The 20,084-nt window shown below is 43.3% G+C and overlaps 3 protein-coding genes across 5 annotated transcripts; 2 read left to right on the top strand and 1 right to left on the bottom strand.

Annotated features, from left to right (window-relative positions):
* The first annotated feature begins 7 nt into the window (after positions 1 to 7).
* On the top strand, positions 8 to 2,786 carry nelfe (negative elongation factor complex member E). Its single transcript, XM_052071558.1, has 11 exons — positions 8 to 154; positions 366 to 456; positions 573 to 642; positions 731 to 876; positions 1,000 to 1,074; positions 1,311 to 1,348; positions 1,443 to 1,780; positions 1,889 to 2,030; positions 2,118 to 2,172; positions 2,284 to 2,386; positions 2,467 to 2,786. Exons 2-11 carry the CDS (start codon positions 382 to 384, stop codon positions 2,541 to 2,543), a joined length of 1,119 nt encoding a protein of 372 aa, XP_051927518.1. The 5' UTR covers positions 8 to 154; positions 366 to 381; the 3' UTR covers positions 2,544 to 2,786.
* A 436-nt stretch (positions 2,787 to 3,222) lies between these two features.
* On the bottom strand, positions 3,223 to 8,419 carry LOC127604470 (zinc finger and BTB domain-containing protein 26-like). Of its 3 annotated transcripts, none has more exons than XM_052071550.1 (5): positions 8,130 to 8,419; positions 7,379 to 7,665; positions 7,096 to 7,290; positions 6,392 to 6,580; positions 3,223 to 4,823 (listed from the first exon to the last, which is right to left on the bottom strand). In XM_052071550.1, the coding sequence occupies exons 2-5, from the start codon at positions 7,604 to 7,606 to the stop codon at positions 3,765 to 3,767; spliced, it is 1,671 nt and encodes a 556-aa protein (XP_051927510.1). In that variant the 5' UTR covers positions 7,607 to 7,665; positions 8,130 to 8,419; the 3' UTR covers positions 3,223 to 3,764. The 3 variants fall into 3 exon arrangements, with proteins under 3 accessions (XP_051927510.1, XP_051927511.1, XP_051927512.1); XM_052071551.1 differs by having other exon boundaries at positions 7,379 to 7,657; XM_052071552.1 differs by having other exon boundaries at positions 7,379 to 7,587.
* Positions 8,420 to 8,430: 11 nt separating this feature from the next.
* On the top strand, positions 8,431 to 19,675 carry ehmt2 (euchromatic histone-lysine N-methyltransferase 2). The gene is made up of 26 exons (XM_052071546.1): positions 8,431 to 8,515; positions 9,653 to 9,710; positions 9,807 to 9,956; positions 10,034 to 10,263; positions 10,368 to 10,434; positions 11,040 to 11,122; positions 11,402 to 11,522; positions 11,866 to 11,952; positions 12,656 to 12,792; positions 13,539 to 13,682; positions 13,759 to 14,078; positions 15,035 to 15,277; positions 15,390 to 15,472; positions 15,580 to 15,686; positions 15,971 to 16,093; positions 16,172 to 16,273; positions 16,525 to 16,629; positions 16,989 to 17,143; positions 17,266 to 17,433; positions 17,703 to 17,847; positions 17,934 to 18,011; positions 18,080 to 18,195; positions 18,440 to 18,526; positions 18,605 to 18,683; positions 18,751 to 18,926; positions 19,066 to 19,675. Exons 1-26 carry the CDS (start codon positions 8,489 to 8,491, stop codon positions 19,241 to 19,243), a joined length of 3,369 nt encoding a protein of 1,122 aa, XP_051927506.1. The 5' UTR covers positions 8,431 to 8,488; the 3' UTR covers positions 19,244 to 19,675.
* Positions 19,676 to 20,084: the final 409 nt, after the last annotated feature.

Here is a 20,084-nt window from a genome sequence, read left to right as displayed (position 1 = left end):
GAAAGTTTCTTATGTTCTATAAAATATAATATGCAACTGCCAGATAAAAAACACGAACGATTTAGGAAACTTTTCTTTTTTGGTTTTGCTGAAAGAACCTCGGTGTACGTCATATTTACGCGACTGTTTTTGTTGAGCGCTTCCTGTGAATTTGGTGAGTGCACAATTAAGGTTAATGCAGAAAAATGCTATTAAATCAATGCAAAGACAGCTCGAGGATGATAACTCTGGAGTTTTGAAATAGATTTAGTTACGCATATGAATACTTTTGTGCATTGAGTTTAGCTTTATGGCTAGCTGATGTCATCTGGGTTGTGGAATCGATTGCGACGAACGCAGATTTGACCCATTTTTCTTTTGTGTAGTGAAACCACTTTCATCATGGTTGTTTTTCCATCTTCGCTAACGGAGGAAGAAGCGGCTTTGCAAAAGAAGTATGCCAAGCTCAAGAAAAAGGTAAAGCTAAGTGGATTTTTAATCGCCTCTCTTGTAAGGTGATGCGATTTTGAGAAGATACCCGCCGACATGCCCAGTGATAATCCTCATTTAATTAATTGTTGATTGTGTTTCAGAAAAAGGCACTACTTGCTCTTAAGAAGCAGAATACAACCAACCAGACAAACCCGAGTGGATTAAAACGGAGTACGAAGAATTTTCTCTACTCTCTCTCTCTTCTAAGTACAAAATGAGTCTTTATCCTCTTGCTTATTTATCCATGACTTGATTACAGCACTGTCGGACCAGCCTGTTGTTGACACGGCAACAGCAACTGAGCAAGCCAAGATGTTGATCAAGTCAGGGGCGATTAGCGCCATCAAGTCGGAGAACAAGAACTCTGGTTTTAAGCGCTCTCGTATGCTGGAAATTAAACTCAAAGTAAAATATCGTCCTTATACTTGCATCACTCCCATCATCTTTTTGTCTCTCTTTGCTTTGTAATATTTTTTTCTGTTCTGTGTGTGTGTGTGTGTGTGCGCGCGCGCGCACGCTCCATCACAGGACCCTGAAAAGGGCCCGGTTCCAGCTTTCTTACCTTTCCAAAGGAGCGTTTCTACAGATGAAGAGCAACCTGAGGTAATATGCAGTGTGTTAAGCTTGACACCAATTTTACAATGGTAAGATACCCCTCTTACCATACAATTTGATTGAAGAGGAACACGTTCACATATAAATGAGTGTGTGTATACAGGGGCAATTCTTTTGTACTGCGTGTGTGGCAGGTGTCACTATAATTTTTAAACTCTAGGTTTTCAAAGGTTGGTTCTGTTATTTATCATGGTGTTATATAATATCTTGTGTCTTACTTGTAGTCTGGAAGGAGGTCGCACAGGAAGTCTCTGTATGAGAGGTAATATCCCAGCTTCTTGGGGGCTGGGGGGGCGAAATGGGTGTTCTATCTCGATTTGTTGGTGTAAAATATTTCCCCTACCTTTTCCCCACAGCTTCGTCAGTTCAAGTGACAGATACCGCGATGAAGAGGATGGGGGAGGAATGTCCTCCAGTCGAGAGATGGACAGAGACCGGGACCGAGACAGAGATCGAGAGAGGGACTGGGACCGTGATAGGGAGCGTGATCGTGACCGAGAGCGAGAACGGGACCGTGAGCGTGACCGTGAGCGAGATAGAGACCGAGAACGGGACAGAGATCGAGAGCGTGACAGGGATCGAGAGCGGGACAGGGTGAGGGAGCGGGATCGAGAAAAGGACAGCGAGAGAGACCGGAGCAGTGAGATGGATCGGGACCGGGAGGCGGACAAAGAGCGTGATGGAACATTCAGACGTGAGTAATTATTCTTTGTTCATGAGTGTGAACTCTCCAAAAAGGAAAGAAAAAAAAAAGGCTCCTGCTTCATCTTTGGATTCGTAAAGCCGCCGCTTATTTTATCAGGGTCGGATTCATATCCCGAGCGCAGAGTGAGAAAAGGGAATACGGTGTATGTTTATGGGTCGGGGCTCTCTGAGGACAACATGCGCTCAGCTTTCTCTCAACACGGCAACATCATCGACCTCTCCATGGACAACCCACGCAAGTAGGGAACAATCCGTCATCCTATGCTTTTATCACGTGTATATATTTTTTGGAGTGCATGATTCACCGTTACCGTTTTCATTTGTAGTTGTGCATTCATTACATTCGAGAAGATGGAGTCTGCAGACCAGGCAGTAGCTGAGGTTGGTACACGATGACATCCTCCAGAATCATGCACAGAAATGATTCTGGAAAGCAATAATATGATCTGCTTATCCATTATTCTAATGTCTAATCTGTAATTTTACCCTCAGATGAATGGGAGCACAGTAGGAGACGTTCATATCAAAGTCAGCATTGCCAGGAAGCAACCCATGTTGGACGCCGCCACCGGCAAGTCTGTGTGGGCTTCTCTGGGTAAACACTCGCTTGTTCAGCTTCATTTTTTGACGCAGGTGCGTCTACGTTCATTTTAAAATTGCATATTTGATTTACAGCCGTGCACAACAGCACCAAAGGCTCTTACAGGGACAAGAGGAATCAGGTCGTGTACAGCGAAGATTTCCTGGAATGAAACCAACTGGCTATTATTATTATTCATTCGATTTCTCTTTTTTGCCTTTAAACCCTTTTCTCATCACGACATGTCGGCCATCAATGGGCGACAAAATCTCCTGTTTTTTTGTCAAAATGGAAACATTCATAAATTTGTGTTCAGCTTCTTTTGTCAAAAGGAAGCCCAAAAAATGTTTTGTGGTGATTGGCAGTGTCAATTACAATGGTGCAGTGCTCAATAAATGTATAGTCCAAAACCCAATCAAGTGTTTTCCATTAACTTTTTTTTTTAACTTCTTCACCCCCACTCCTCCCATTTTGCAACAAGATGATCAGTGCATGATTCACACAAAGCATCTGCATTTCTGGATGATCAGTTTCCGGCTCGGTTGTCGACCTGTGGGAATGCTTGTCATTTTGGACATGTGTCATAATGTAAAAAGTCCTTTTGTCACTGTTGTCATTTCCAGCTAAAAGATACATAATCATCACAAAATTTCACTTTTGCACAAAATGTGAACAGCGTGTGATACATGTTGGGTTGAACTGTATTTATTCTCTTACCTCAGCAAAAAAAAAAAAAAATCTGAAATAATTCAGATTACGGCTAGCTGTGCGCTATTCCTGTTTTAATCTTGCACCCCGCCTTTATGCTTGAACCTAAAGATGTGTGTGGTGAACAGTAATTTAACAAGAAACCAGACCTCCAAACATTTATTTCTTTGAACAGTAATTACCAGCGGTCCAAGTCAAGGCGCTTCAAAGGAATCATCAATTGAACAAACCTTCTATTTAAGGCCCCCGCAATAGGCAGTGTACAACAGGTGCAGTGATAATTTTACCGTTTAACCCCAGCGAGATTGCTTAACGCGAGATCAAAACAACAATGGTGGCGATTATTGAACTGCGACATTGCATTGCTGGAAAAAAAAAAAAGATGTACCGTCATTTTTGTTGTTGTTGTTTTGACTTAGAAATTTCCTTGCGTCCCAAAAACGCACATTATTTGGAACTCTGCGTCCTCGCGGGAAAATTATGCGCCTGGGACGCGGGACGCAGAGCTAACGAGATGACTGCAGGTGTGAACAGGTTTGCAGGACCTAATGATTCCTCTGAATGCCGTTTACATGAAATACAATATTTACCATCATTAAAAGCAGCAATTTCAAAGACCCTGCATATAAACTACATTTACATGATGAAATTGGTTTAGCCTTACATTTCTTTCTTTTTTTTTTTTTTAAGACGCTTGCTCAGTGACCGGACGTTGTTGCGTTTCTTCTGGTATCCTCCCGAGCGATCTCTCTCGCTCTTCCTGCTCGTGGATGGAATTCTGCACTGTGGTTTTACCGTGCTGCTCCTTCAGGTGGCGCCGTAAGGCGGGCTTGTGGGCGAAGCGGGCGTGGCAGTACGCGCAGCGGTGCGGGCGCTCGCCGCTGTGCAGGTTCATGTGGTCGATGAGCGTGGACCTTTGGGTGAAGCCCTTGGAACACAGGGGGCACTGGTGGGGTTTGCCGTTGCCCCGGTGCAAGGCCATGTGTCGGTTCAGGTTGTATGAGTGCTGGAACTGCTTGTCGCAGAAGGGGCAGGAGTAAACCTGGTGAGCGGAGCAGTAGTGCATGGCCAAAGCGTGAGTCGAGGGGCACGTCACGCCGCAGTGCTCGCAGATGACCGGCCCGGTTACGCTAGATGTGGAGCCCACCACGGCGACAGACTCGTCCCCCGCCTCGCTCGTACCGGCATTCAACCCGCAACTCCCCTCGCCAGAGTTGCCAGACTCGTCCACTGCAAAATGTGTCAAACTACGGGCGGCCGGTGGCAAAGACTTGTCCCCCTGAGCGTCATCTAAACTCAAATCCAATCGCGGGAGGTCGACTGAGAAAAAACTTCCCGGCTTGAACCCTTCGCTGAAGTCCATCGCAAAGCCGCCAGGTGTCCCGGCAAGATACCACAAATCTTGGGAGGCTGATCGAGGGGATTTTTTCTCCTGAGATGACACCCACCGCCTCCTCTTGAAACCCCTTCCCATTGCTCTCCCTCGGCCCCAGCCAGGTTCGGATAACCTGTGTCTGAAAGATCGCAGTCCTTCCCTTGAGAAGCCATCCGTGCCAGGGACTTGGGCAGTTGGAATCAAGTCATATTCGCCACATTCTTCTCCCACCCCCCCGTCTGCCGCAGGGGAACGAGCACCATTATGTTCATCAGCGGGAGCTCTGGAATCTTCTACTTTGACAGTGTTTTGCTCTTCGTCAGAGATGTAAACTTGGAACGTATCTCCTCCATGGTCTGATGCATTATCCTGTGGCAAAAAAAATGGAGACATTGTTGAGGAATGGGAGCTGTCAATTTGCTCTTGGCCCTTCCTTGGTTACAGATTCTTTTATCCCTCTATAAGGTGGAAGAAGACCCAACACCACGTAGTCTTTTCTTCAGTTTATCGCAACGCAACACGAATCGATTCGGGCTCCTGTGAGTCTCAGATTTCATCAGGAAGCCCCGAAGAAACACATTCATGAGATTACATAGAGACAATATGATAATGAGAGGCGGGGAGGTACGCCTCTAATGCAAATCCCGAAACAAAGAAAGTAACATGTCATCTGACCCGGTGTGGCCGGAGGAAGCCAGGAGCGGTGAGGTGAGACCAGACCACCACTACCCCCCATTTGGTGCGATGGCAGGAACACAGACACCTGAGATAACAGCTCCTCTAAAACATGTCCCGTGGAGGGGGGCCCCAGAAGTAGTGGGGGTCGAGGGCACTAAAGTTGATTGTAATAACATTGAGCAGGAAATACCTTCAACCGCATTGTACATTGTTTCTTTCAGTGTCTGAACAAACCCAACCAACAGGAAGGAACAACACCATAAAGTATAGACCACTGCTGCTGGTCACAGATCTTGAGATTAGGGTTCCTCTTTGAGGGCACTTGAGAGCCTTCAGGGACTTTTATGAGGTGGTGGAGGCAAGAAAACCCTTGGGGGGCTGTTAATTAACCAAAGGGAAATGGGCTCTAAACTTCACAGTACATTCTTTGTTTTAACTACTTCAGCAGATTCTCAGGAGAGAGACTAGTGTCAATAGTTCTCATACCAAGATGAAATTCAACAATGTTCTACTACTACTTCTAGCGGAATAATTACTTAACAACATTAACACAACGTCGAAAGCATCAATCCCAATCATGGAAGGAAAGAGATTTGCATTTTCAGAGAGTTTTCACACTCTGTGCTCTTGACAAAGTGTTATTTAGCTTCCAAAAACACTACCTGTATGTAAAAAAATAAAATAAAAATAGTTAAGCCATCAGTAAAAGAACTTCCCTGATTTTTCAAAGTAGCTGTGGCCACACCGACTACTCCACCTTAGACAGGACGCAATCATCGAAAACACTACACCAGAGGTCCCCAACCCCCGGGCGGTGGGCCGGTACCGGTCCGTTGGTCATTTGCTACCGGGTCGCACAGAAAATACATAACTTACACTCCTTCGATTTGATTCATTTCGGAATCTGAAAAGTGTTTTATTTTGAAAAAGTACCGGATCCTCTGTCACATCCGTCTACAATATGTCACTCTTGACGATGGTGAAGGCTCGCTTCTCAGTTACATGATAGGTTACTGCGAAAATGAAACCCAGGAGCTAGCAAAACGAATAAAAAAACAAAGGTCTTTGGAAAGTTTCTTTGGGAAGGGGGGAAAGGCCCAGCAAGGAGGCAGAGGAGGAGTCTATGACTTTCAAGAAAAAGAAGGCTACATTTAACTCATTCACTCCCAAAGACGTTTTTAAACGTCTTTTCAGACCTGGTCCAGAATTGGCTGGTACTGAAATTAATAGAATACACGTACACAAACAAACACACACACCTGAACGCATGTTTTTTCCACCAAAAGACTGCTATCGTTGCGCTGACTGCTGTCCTGTGTGCTGTTCTCCTCCACTAAGTGAATTTCTGGGCTATGCACGGGGGAAGGTCGACCGCCTGAGGGCGATGCGATGGAATGAATGCTGCCACTAACAATCACGGGCTGAGGCACTCTCTCCTCTTTCGTTATCTGCAAGAAGTGGAAAAAGAAAATAACGTGAGCTCAAATGAATTGCAGATTAGCCTAAAAAAAAAAAAGACATCCCATGAACTTTCAAATTTGAAAGGGCCATTTGTGAAGAGCTGTGACTCATGACTGCAGCTTCAGGATCAGCTGTTTCTTTTCTCTCTCGACATCGTGATTTCAGTAGGCGTTCACCTTTGACCCATTTCAAAAATCAATGGTGTCTCTTGCGTTATGATGAATTAGAAAGTGAGGATCCCGGTTTGCTTTTTTGTTTGTACGCCTTGCCTTGGAGGCATTAACAATAAATGCAATCATTTTATTATTGATTCTGAGCTGACAAGATAGCATTACTGGACTGAGAAGCCAGGATAGATAGTAGACACACATTTATACTTTTTGCCATCATCCTTAGGTTTTTGTGCAACAACTGGCACGACTGAAATTGGTTTAGAAAAACTTCAGCTGAAATAAAATAGCGTTTTCTGTCTTTTACGGAAAACACTTTTGGTGTGACTAACATTCAGTGGATTGGGGCTTTTCAACTGCATGTACTTCTTCAGAGCATTCCTGCAGCGCTCTACAATACATTCCATCTGCAGGTAACTCGCGGCAGTCAAGTAGTTGACTATGTCCTCTGGTTTAAACTGTAGAACACCGGTGTAGCAGGACTGGAGCAGATCGCACATGACAGAAGAGCTGTGCAGCATTGAAACCTAGAAATCGGTGAGAAAGAGAGCTTTTTTTTTAAACCACAGGACAGCAGACACAAAAGCATTTTGCATGTTGCCATTCTTTATCTACCTGAAGCTTAGAGGAAGGGTTGAGGAGGAACTGGTCTCTCAAGAAGGGTGAGCAAGCAGCAAGCACTACCTTGTGTCCCCGGAATGTTTGGTTGTTGCTGGTCAAAATGGTGACATCACAAAAATGATGGCGAGATCGCAAAGAATTGATGTGATTGAGGGTCATGTCTCCATGGCCGGGCAAGCGGAAACACAGCGTCTCCATCGTGTCTGAAGAGATATGGTGCATGTTCTTTGGCAGCTGACAGCTCGTTTTGGAATCTTCCTGGCCTTGCTTGTTCTATTAGACTGAAAGGTGCAAGTTCAATTCATCAACGCCAAATGGAATGCGAGATATTATAGACGGTCTATATACTGTATTCCTTTTGGTGTTGCTATAATACTATAACAGAGCACTATGGAATTTAATATGTGGTATCTAGTATAAAATTTAGCAGAGAAAGAAAAGAATAGTGCGGCTCTTGAATGTGACAATAATCTTTGCAAATTAAAACAACAACAACCAATATTTAATAATAATTTTAAATATCGATCGGCCATGAAAAGTCACCTCAATTTGTTGACTCCAAAACCAGGAATCGACAAAGAGCATCATAATAAATGACGTTACCGATTACTATTTTCCCCCTCAGCTAACACACACACACAGCCCGAGTAGTAGCTAGCGTTAGCTTGCTGGCATCTGACCACTCAAGCACAAACAAAACATCCACACTCATCCTGTTGCAGGATTTAACTTTGAATGCACTCACCGCCCCTCTGTATTCCGTCGAGTGTACCGAACCGTTTTTTTTCACCCGACTGAATTGTTTCGTTAAAGTATTTTTTCCTTCCTTTCGGTGCTTGCTACTCCAGCCACTCTGTTTACTTTACGACCTCTGTGGATGAAGAGCATCCCGTGACAACAGCAGTCAACAGTGTTATCGGACAACTGGACTGACTTCGGGTCGGTTTTGTCGTTTTCCCTGCGCTTCGGTCTACTTTAAGCGTGAAGGTGCATACTGATTTCCGATCAGCGGGTTCCAATCAATAACCTCGGTTGCCGGAGGCGGGCCTTGGCACGTGACGTAAACACGTTCATTTCCCCTTACGTTGACGCTCATTGGGAAACATGTCGGCTTCCGAGCCTTCGACAAAGGTAGCAAAGAATACACATTAGGCCAGCAAATACGAACTACACATTTGAAATTACACTTTCTTATATCGTGAAATACGACGCTTTAGAATATGGCAGCGTTTTAAGTGTTGGTTACTGGAGCTGTTTGTTTCTAAGTTATGCTAAAGTGCTAGCAATTGTTATTGTTAGCTAGTAACACTGATGTTCAACTGTACTATGATTATCTGTGATAATTTGTCGTTGTTTTCCTTTTTCGAGAACATAGTACCTTACCTGTAAGTTATTTCATCCAATTCTATTGAATCATGAATTTTAATTCGTCCAGTCTTTTCGACGGTCAACACGAAACGTGGCCCAACTGTACATTTTACAATGTGGTGTATTCTTATTTGTAGTCGAGCTTTAACTGTGATGCTTTTGTGCACAATTGCTGAAGTTTAGTCTTTTTGTTTTTTTTCGTGATGAACGGCTTGCTTTACCGATGGCGGTATTTGACGTACACACCGAGATGAGCAGCCATTGGTTGAAATACCAACCAAAAGCGCGTTTCATGACTGAATTCTTCATTTTGCATATCAAAATTCTTAAAACTTCTTAAAATATTGGCCTACCTCGTATTTTTTTTTTGCCCCAAGCATCTCAAGAAGATGCTTACCTTTGCGACAACCAGATAAATTCTCAGTTAAACTGATGCAATTCTACCCTTGAAATTGAATAATTAATGAATATAACAATCGATATTTTGCATATATATTTATTAGGCCACACTTTCCGAATACAGAGTTGTACAAATGCTGTTGCAGGTTAAAGACAAATTACACCACAATGATGGACTCCTACCCCAAAAGACAACAAAATCTTGGTTTGAGTGTGCACATATTAATGGGTCAATGTTATTGTACTTTTTATATTTATGTCCCTTAAAGATTTCAGTTTGTTTTACGAATGAGTTTTAAAAGTTATAGTTGGAATTGCTTTTTATTGGACTTGTTTAATTATTTATTTATATTTACATCACAAAAATCTGGCATTTGATAAGGGGTGTGTGGACTTTTTACATTGTACTATACTCACACATTACAACAAAACAATAAATGGATTTAGAAATACAAGAATATATAAATTTATGCTTTGGATATTGTCTTGTTTATTTCCCAGGAGTCTCTAGAAGGAAATGTCACAGAGTCTATAGCTGGCCCAAGTCAAGTCAAGCAAGGTATGACTCACCTTTAGTTTCTTTTCTGTGTGTATAAGATGTGTTGTTTTTTTTAAATTGAAATTTTTTTTTCAACAAATGACTTTTTCCCTTCAGATAATGCTGATGTCACCTTGCATGCTGTTGCCACAAAAACAGAACCGGCCGGTGGTGTAACACAAGTGTTGAGTTCTCAGCAGCCTGAAAAGGATGCACCCAAAGATGGAGAGGATGGCGCGTCCTCCCCTGTTCATAAACCACCTCCAGGTGATGTTTTGCTTTGGAATGTCCACAATTTCTTACATTACTATCCCTTTGTGCTAAATCTGACCTCTTCCGTACAGGGTATGCCGCCAAATCCATACATTTGACTACCTCCTCCTTGTTGTCCTCCTCTGCTTCTACGTGTGTGGCACTGTCACCAGGCCGCGCAAAGATGAGTGTTTCTGGGCCTATTAGTAGTAAACCTGTACTGCCATCTGCACTTCCATCGTGCTCCTCTCCCTCTACCTTATCGGAACCACCAAAAATCCATCGGGCACGTAAAACAATGACCCGGCTACCACCAATACAGGTAAATGACAGGGTTCCTTTTTTGTCTGTGTGCGTGCGCGTGCGTGTGTGTGTGCGTGCGTGTGTGTGTGTATTTTTTTTGTAACAAATTACTTTATAATACAGAGGAGCCAAATAGACACAACACCTGCACCTGTGACGCCGTCAGGGTCGTTGTCCGACACTGAAACTGGTGAGCATCTCGAATCATTTGGAAACAATATATGTACAGGTTATTCTGTTTGTACATGACTTTGAGGTAGTTTATCTCCAATGTAATGTACAGTGACATTTGTCTTTTGTACAACCATATTTATATAGATGGCTTAAATGGATGGGGAATGCAGTTGGGTTGCAGTGCGTAGCATGAAACCTTTTGTTGTATTTGTAAAACATAATCACTCGTAGGACTGTACTGATTTAAATTGTGCTTTTTTTTCCTGTAGGCAATAATGGAAATATAAAATGTCACCTAATGAAACCGTTTGTACAAATATTCTGTTGTTGCTTTTTCTGTTTTATACAAAGCAGCCAAAACTCCATCTGTACTACCTCAGCAGCATTTGAATCCAGTGGTTCTATTATGTTGAAAGATGTCCGAAAGTGAAATGAAATGGGGCCTATCGCCATATCCCTTTTCCACTGTACCAGAAATCACCATAAAGCACACAGTCACACTGCACACAACACAGCCCGATAGCCGTGACCATGAAAGTCCCCTTTTGAAATTAAACCCATGTTTGTGTTGCTGTATCATTGTGCAAAATAATGATGAAAGTTGTGTGCCTTTCTTGACAGTTGCGAAAAAAAGAAAACTTGGCGTTTTATCTGCCAGCTCTCCTGACGAAACCGAGAACATTTCTGACAATACACAAAAACCGGTAAGTCGAAGATGGCATGTGGCACGCAAAAACATGTATTGTTCTGGGCTGTGAAACTTTGACTTGTTCACCAATGCTGACTTTTTTCTGTCACGCTCGATCAAATTCTGCGTCTGCCTTATGGGTGATTTTTTTTTTTTTTTTGAACATGCCTTTTTACAAAGGGCGCGGCCTAGACCTTGTAGTTTCAAATTCAACAGGATGTCTTGTCAGAACACTGACACGAATGCAACATCACAGACATTGAATCCATCCTACCCAATTGAACATTCTTCTCAGGAATTGGATTCAGAATCACCGAGAGACACGCTGATTCAGAGCAAGTCTCGAGAGTTTCCATGGAAACAGGCAGATCAGGCGACAGACAGAATCAACTCTGATGTGCTGGAGACAGAAGGAGGTGAGTGACATACGGTAAGCATAGTCTAAGGCGTTGTCAAAACATTCTTGTCGTCATGAAATCTGTTTTGCATATTAACACTGAGAAATAGTAAAATTAAACATTTTATTTTAATTTGATAGTTGTCTATTTCTAGCCGCTGTCTAACTCACAACCAAAATTTGCCACCCCCGATAACTTATTTATACAAGCAGTTACGTGAGCTTCAAAAAGTTGTACTTTAGGCTATGCTAACATGACACGTGGGACTAGAATGATGTTGAATGATGTTGTGTTTTGCTCAGAATATCGCACGAACAGCAGCAACCCGCTCATTCTGGTGTGTGCTATGTCCGGTTTTCAGCTGGAAGGTCCGCCGAGTACACCGAGGTTCCCTTGGATGCACTGGACATTGCTGCTGCCGACAGCCTGACACTCTCACCTCATCATGGTAGGGTCATACATTTACGGCGTGTATGTTTGATGTCACGGGAAGCTACAGTGTTAGAAACATCTTGGCATTTCTCATTTCTCTATTTTTTTCTGCCTTCATGGTCTCTGAAAAAAAATATGATGTGTCTGTTTTGGCCGCATCACCATTGAAATCAGCGTAATCAAACATCATTTGGGTTTTAAATGAGGTTTGACTATGTGTAGGTCAGTACATGTTGGCATTTAGCAATTTTCATGATTAGCTAACTCCAGTTTTGATCTCAGACTTCTCTTTTAGTCTTCTAAATAGTTCAGCAATTATGCAAAGATTGTTCGCATAAGGACATACCGGTACTTTAGACGTAGTTCCTGCTGATGGTCTACCGGTGTCAAACTTGAAGGTCTTGGACAATGTGATTTCTGATGTAATTTTACGAGAATAAGAGTCCAGAGTGCGTAATATACATGAGTACATGGGAAAGTAGCATTCCTCACATTGTATAGATGTTTACCCGTACCAAAGGTTTGTGGAAAATGTGTACGTTAAGCGGCGCTTCCAAATGAAAATACAAATAACACCGCAGCTGTCATGACTTAATTCACAGATCGGATCAATTATGTCATTGATTAATTTACAGATTACAGGTGTTAAAATCCCAAATCTCGGCCAATCTGATATAGCCAACTGGAGCGATGGCCAATCTGAAATGTCATTGTCGCAGAGGGAAGCGACGGAGGCGACACGGAGCGGCTAGAGGAGCTTCCCCTTTGCAGCTGCAGGATGGAAGCGCCTCGCTTCGACAGCACCAGCCACCGCGTCAGCAGACAGTGTATGGCCACTGAGAGCAGCGATGGAGAGGTAAATTATTATTATTCTTTTTGCATATCAAATGAGCGAATCAGGATGATTTTTGCTTCCTGTTTTGTATGTGAGTGTGCAACAGTCTATGACACCAACTTTATCTATTTATTTATTTTTAAGAGTTCCAGACAAGTTATTTTGGACGTGTGGGGATTCCGTCTGACAGCGACGATATATAAAATCGGAGTCAATACTGCCTTTTTACAGTAAAGTACATTCCTTTGTCCACACCGGCCAATTTGCTGTCCAGTTCTGCAACTGACATCACACAAAGACGTGCGGGCATGTCGGTGAAAAAGGGGCTATTAGTTATTTACTGATTAGTTCAAAAGGGATTGTTATTTTTGAAAATGAGTGTCCGTTTCATTTTCCTCAGCAAAAACCTAATAAAATGACCTTGTTGGTGGCATTGAAATAATGTGCCACTTTAGGTCCTTTAAGTGTAAACAGGTGGCGCCAAGGTGGGTATTGGAAAATGAAACAAACGACTTAGCTTAGGAAGAGTTGTCGGCGAATAGTGTCATGTGCCGGGATATACATAAACGTGCTGTCCTCGTCCTTCCAGCCTCAAAGGTCCAGGCAGTCTCGGTTTCTCCTTAAAAAAACAACTTTAAAATCGATGGTAATCGTGGCCCGTCAGATTTGCCCATCTCGTCCCATCATGTCTCATTTTGCAGCTGAACTCATTTGTAAGAAATCACAGACTAGCTTTGTAATTGATATCATTTTGTTCAATGTGCCAGCTGAGGCCCTGCACCAATGTGACGGTCAAAGGAGAGACCATGCGACCATCTAGCCGGGTGCCCCTTATGGTCCTTTGTGAGACCCATCGCTCACACATGGTGAAACACCACTGCTGTCCCGGTTGTGGATTTTTTTGTGTAGCAGTAAGTTGCTAGCACCTCTCATCTTTACACCAAGTTGGTTGATTTGTCCTCGCTCAACCCCATTTTCATCTTCAAGGGAACATTCCTTGAGTGCTGCCCGGACCAGCGCATCGCCCACCGTTTCCACCGTGGGTGTGTCACGGTACTCGGGGGTGGGCGGAGCAGAACAAATGGCGGAATGCTTTTCTGTCCCCACTGTGGTGAGGATGCCACTGAGGCTCAAGAGGTCACCATGCCTTCCTTGAGCGCGGCGACAGCTTCCTCCACCATGGTGGTCACCATGTCGGCGTCCTCCACCACCACGCCGTCTTTGCCGCCATCCGTCCCTTCGGCGCCATCTCTCACAGCCTCCACAGGAGGGATGAAAGATGGGAAGATGCCTGAAAGGCCTGTCAGGTAAGGTTTCACTGCTTACCTTGTATTTGTAATTGTAAGAAAAAATAAGTTGATTTTACTTGTGTGAACATAGTATGCTTGTGAAACCACACTCATTTTCTTTCTTCTGGGGCGTCTCTTTTACATGCAGGTCCTTGTACTTGTCGGGGTGCTTAGCTTCGTGGCGATTTATTTTACAGCATATTCTTTCATCGCAGCCACGTTGGCACTGCACACAAGACAAACGTTTGTGAAAACATAATCTGCTTCCCATCCAGGTTTGGACGATGATGGAAATAAAAATAGTATTTTTGATTGAGATTGACATCCAGATTCATAAAACGATTACTCATTGACTTCAAAACGCAGTATTTATTCAATTGCTTAAACTCAACGTGGGCGGCCCTGTGGTCCGGTGGTTAGCGCGTCGACCTCACAGTGCAGAGGTACCGGGTTCAATCCCAGCTCCGGCCTCCTTTTGTGGAGTTTGTACGTTCTGCCCGGGCCTGCGTGGGTTTTCTCCAGGTACTCCGGTTTCCTCCCACATTCCAAAAACATGTATGGCAGGCTGATTGAACACTCCAAATTTTCCCTAGGTGTGAGTGTGAGTGTGGATTGTTGTTCGTCTCTGTGTGCCCTGCGACTGGCTGGCAAGACGGTTGGCATAGGCTCCAGCACCCCCCGCGACCCTTGTGAGGATGAAGCGCATTCAAGCCTCTTTCTAACTGCCCCCAAAATTGACAGTTAGAACTTCCAGAATAACACAAAACAAATTTGTTTGAAAACCTCATTCCTCGGCAAAGCGATGAAAAATTTTAAGGAAATAAACACGACTATTAGTGAGACGTGATTATGCTGCGATGGCTGTCTCTGACGTCTTAAAATATCAAAAGGTACTAAATGAAAAAGGGGGGGGAAATATTTTAAAAATCCTTTTCATATATACAGTACTTCTCACCATCAACTACCTTCATCAGTGCACGGATGCGCAGCCATGGAATGACGCCTCTAACAGTGGAGCAACAGCAGCCGCCGGCGCCGCCTCCGCCTGTGCCCTCAACCGCATCCGCCGCCACCGTGCCGCCTCCTGAGGAGGGAGTGGACAGCGTGGGGCCGTCTGTGTGTATGCCAAATGGGAAGCCAGTCACCCCCAGTGCTCTTCCACCAGGACCCAGCAGGGCGGCGCTCCAAAAGGCGATTCTCACACAGGATACCGAAAGGTTTGCTCTCAAGTACAGTGTTACTCTTTGTCAGCTAAAGTTGTAGAAAGATTATTTTTCACATTGGCATTTGAAAAAAAAAGTGATTTTATTTTATTTTTTTACTTCCAAGGAGAAAGAAACTGAGGTTCCACCCACGACAACTTTACCCTGCTGTCAAACAAGGCGAAGTCCAGAGAGTTTTACTCATGCTGAGTAAGTTGAAAATCATCCTGTCAACATCCACTGAACCTCTTCATTAGTTTTGGATTCTTCTTTGTAAAAGTGGATGTTACAGTTTGTGCATTATGTGTTTCTCCAAGTGGAGGGCATCGATCCTACATACCAGCCTGACTCTCAGAATCGACGCTCTGCTCTGCATGCGGCCGCTCAGAGAGGCCTTTTGGAAGTCTGCTACATACTTCTGCAAGTGTGTGAGGCCATTATTTATCTATCCATATATTTATCTGCCTCTCTGTTTTTCTACCTTTCACCACAAAGTGGCGTTTTTTAAAATTATGTATTTATTTTTGGGTAAATACCTTCGAATTAACGCTCAGAGTCTGAACTTCAGGCACATCTTGATTGCTTCATTTTATATCCATAGTGGTGCTGTGCAGGGCTGGAATGCTCAAAATGGGGTCAATGTCGAAACATTTGTGGCCCTAACCTTCCATTTTGTGTATTAACTAAGTGATAATCTTTTACTGACAGGGGGGTGCTCAAATTGATGCTCAGGACAAGGACCTGAGAACGCCTCTTCTTGAAGCCATCGTCAACAATCATGTAGAGGTGGCTAGATACCTGATCCAGAATGGGGCTTGCGTCTATCATGTTGTGTGTATCTTTTCGTGACGATATAAGCGTTTGTATGTCAAGTCAAGATTTATTTAACTTTTTTTTTTTTGGTCCCAGGAGGAGGATGGATATACTGGCCTCCACCATGCAGCCAAACAGGGCAACCTTGAAATTGTCAACACACTATTGGAGACGGGACAGGTGGATGTAAATGCACAGGTAAAGAAAAAGGCGCAAAAGCATAAGACAGCGTTCCTTTCCCATGATGGTGTCGTAAACTGAATTTGCGTGTAAATTGTAAATTTGTAAAGCATTGTAGTTAATCACTACGCTATGCTAATGCATAGATGCAGTCAAACTAATTCAAACAATTCTACGCCTTAAATATGAAACACCCACTTAATGGTAATGTCACCGTGTCAAACTTTCTAAACTTTTCTTCATGATAACATTTTCGTGGCTCCTCTCAGGATAGCGGTGGTTGGACGCCAATCATCTGGGCGGCAGAACACAAACACGTGCAGGTGATCAAAGTGCTGCTGAACCGAGGCGCTGACGTTACCATCAATGACAAGGTGATCGCCTACCAGGGTACAACAAAAATGTCCTGCTATGTGGTTCGGAGCAGGAAGTTAAAGATATTTACACTGCATGGTTCATATGCTCCAATTTGGATGTACATCATTTCTAACACCAATACCTGCCCCTAACATTTACTCTTTTTGCTATTCGGAAAGACGTTCACACTGTACTGTACCTTCCTTGTTCGAATTAACAAGTCTCACTCCTTTGAGAACCTTTCAAGTTGTGGTTGGAGAGATGCTAGTCTATATTCTGATAATTGTCAAAGAGCCAAGCAGAACCCCGACTACAATTTTTAAAAGAAAAAAAAAGAGAGACTCTTTAGGTTAAAATCTTATCTTTTCCCCCTTAGGAGTTGAATGTATGTCTACACTGGGCAGCTTATGCAGGAAATGTGGACATTGCGGAGATGGTGTTGAACGCCGGTTGTTCCCTTGCCTCAGTAAATGTGCACGGCGACACGCCACTCCACATTGCCGCAAGAGAAGGCTACTTGGAATGTGTTACGTGAGTCGGGTTTTCGCAACATTATTCAGCTAAATCATCGAAACAGACTAAGTTGTAAACTTACCTGATGGCATTCCCTTTAAAAAAGAAATAATTGTCACCTTTGTGTGTTTTCACTTTAGCTTGTTTCTCTCGAGAGGTGCAGATATCGACACGATTAACAGGGAGGGAGACACACCGCTCACCCTTGCGCGCCCCGACACGCCGGTATGGGTTGCGCTCCAGATCAACAGGAAGATACGAAGGGGAATAACCAATCGCATGCTTAGGACAGAAAGAATTATCTGCAGGTTGGTCTTGCTGACATTCATACCTTAGAAATGTCCTTCATCTCTTTTTCTGATGTAGGCTCCGAAAACTGGAATTGTTTTTCCACAGTTTTACAAAAGATGTATCTGAAGTGGCAAAGGGAGCAAGAATTATAATATATTGTGTGTCAGACCGGCACACTATCGACAGATTAGAATGTATACACATTGAAACACTGATCTGTATTGACTACAAAATGCAAGCTATTAACCAGTCAACACTGCTTGTGTTTTTTTTTTTTTCGTCCTAGTGACATTGCCCAGGGTTATGAGAACGCACCCATTCCATGTGTAAACGCAGTCGATGATGAAGGCTGTCCTTCAGACTACAAATACGTTTCAGAAAACTGTGAAACGTCAGCAATGAACATAGACCGTAACATTACACATTTACAGGTACGATTTTTTTTTAATTATTATTTTTAACCGCTATTCCCTCCCAAAGATACGCTGTATGATGACACTTGTCACACTTTCCCCAGCACTGTGGATGCACTGATGACTGCTCCTCTAGTAACTGCCTCTGTGGACAGCTCAGCATCCGCTGCTGGTATGACAAGGTAAACCAAAACCGAAACATATTTGGTTTGAGATCCAAAACGATTGGAATCTTTATTTATTTTTACAGGATCAGCGGTTGCTTCAAGAGTTTAATAAGATCGAACCGCCTCTAATTTTCGAATGCAACATGGCCTGTTCTTGTCACCGTTCATGCAAGAACAGGGTGGTACAGGCTGGCATCAAGTAAGTTTTGCAGATGTATACGCATCATACTGGGTATTGTATTTGCTTGCCTTCTTAACTAACTTTAACGGTCAACAATTATAATTTTTTTTATATAGTACTGGAGCGAATATTGACCCTGCACTTGAATTAGGAGAATTTGGGGAGTTGCAAATATACCGCTGTCATTTTTCTGACATTGTTATTTGCCTCCTATTCAGTCCACTGAACTAAACCTTCTGAAATGTTCCACTCCTTCTCTCAGAGTTCGCCTTCAACTCTACAGGACAGAGAAGATGGGCTGGGGCGTTCGAGCGTTGCAAGACATTCCCCAGGGAAGCTTCATCTGCGAGTAAGAGGGGACCGTCCGCTCCCTTACGTGTTTTGACCACCGATGCTTTGATGTTAAACTTATCTTTATCCCATGCAGATACGTGGGGGAGCTCATCTCAGACGCAGAAGCAGACGTTAGAGAGGATGACTCCTACCTTTTTGACCTGGACAATAAGGTGTTAAAAAACTCACAAGTTATGCTGCTCAATTGATGTCTTAACACATCCTGCGTTTTCTCTGAAGGACGGGGAGGTGTACTGCATTGATGCCCGTTACTACGGGAACATCAGCCGCTTCATCAACCACCTTTGTGACCCGAACCTCATCCCCGTGCGTGTGTTCATGCTGCACCAGGATCTGAGATTTCCACGCATTGCCTTCTTCAGCTCCAGAGACATCCTTAGCGGCCAGGAACTTGGGTGAGATGTGTGGAGATTTTTGTCACCATTACAGCCGCTATTTACTTCATGACACCACCATTCCAGCATTGTCGAAATTTCTCTGTAGCATCTTCCATCTTCCAGTATATTAACATAATAAATGTGTATTTTCTCATAGGTTTGACTATGGAGATCGCTTTTGGGACATTAAGAGCAAATACTTTACCTGCCAGTGTGGCTCAGAGAAATGCAAACACTCTGCAGAGGCCATTGCTTTGGAGCAAAGCAGACTGGCTCGACTGGAGGCCAGTCCTGAGTCGGGAGCAGACTGCGGGTTGACCATCCCCATCATTTAATAGCAGAAATAGGCATTTGTTTAATGTCCGGTGCTTTTTACTTTTTTCTGTGTCAGTTATATATTTTCGCCACCAAACCACAGACTGAATTGCAATGTCAGCGATCATTTCCTTGATGCTAAGACGAACATGAAACAGTTGTCTTGAAATGTCATTATTGTTGAAATACTCTATGCTCGTTGTTGGACATTGTATATTTGACAAAACAGGTTTCAGCATTAATCTGCCATTGTGTAACCCATACTGCATATTTAGTGTTGGTGCCAAGAAACTGCTTTTTTAACCACTCTGGGAAGCCAGAAATCCAATTGAGTAGCATGTATTGGAGGCATAGCATACCCATTTGTGTTTTTACATCTGTCTTTTGTTGTTATTTGTTTTTTATACCTTTATTTGAAATAATAAATTTGATGAACATTTTTTCACATTGAATCCTTCCATCATTGTATCCTGTTGTATCTTGTAACTACCCAGTGCCTCAAGTAAATTAAAAGGTGCTCCCAAACTTACTTGGGTTGAGACTCTCCCTAAGAAAGAATGGTGGCACTCCAACAATTTCACAGAACAAAAGGTTTATATTGTTTCTACTATTAAAAAAACAAACAAACCAGTCCTAATTGTTTTTGGATATTTGTACAGATGTAGCTGGCTATATAGCCTAGACATCAGACAAGTGAGGAACCACACTTAAATATTGGGGAAAGACGGTTCTTTATGCTCAAATAAAGTCTAGTGGACTACTAACATAAAATGATTAGCCATGGCGAGAGAAGAAAGCTAACAATAGCACCGTACGTATAAAGATGACGTCGCCATTGTCGTGGAAGCATCACTCCGTTGT

This window comes from Hippocampus zosterae, chromosome 7 (assembly GCF_025434085.1).
Source record: "Hippocampus zosterae strain Florida chromosome 7, ASM2543408v3, whole genome shotgun sequence".
NCBI classification, from domain to species: Eukaryota; Metazoa; Chordata; class Actinopteri; order Syngnathiformes; family Syngnathidae; genus Hippocampus; species Hippocampus zosterae.
Note: the sequence above shows the minus strand (reverse complement) of the source record. Positions and strands in the feature narration are given on the sequence as shown.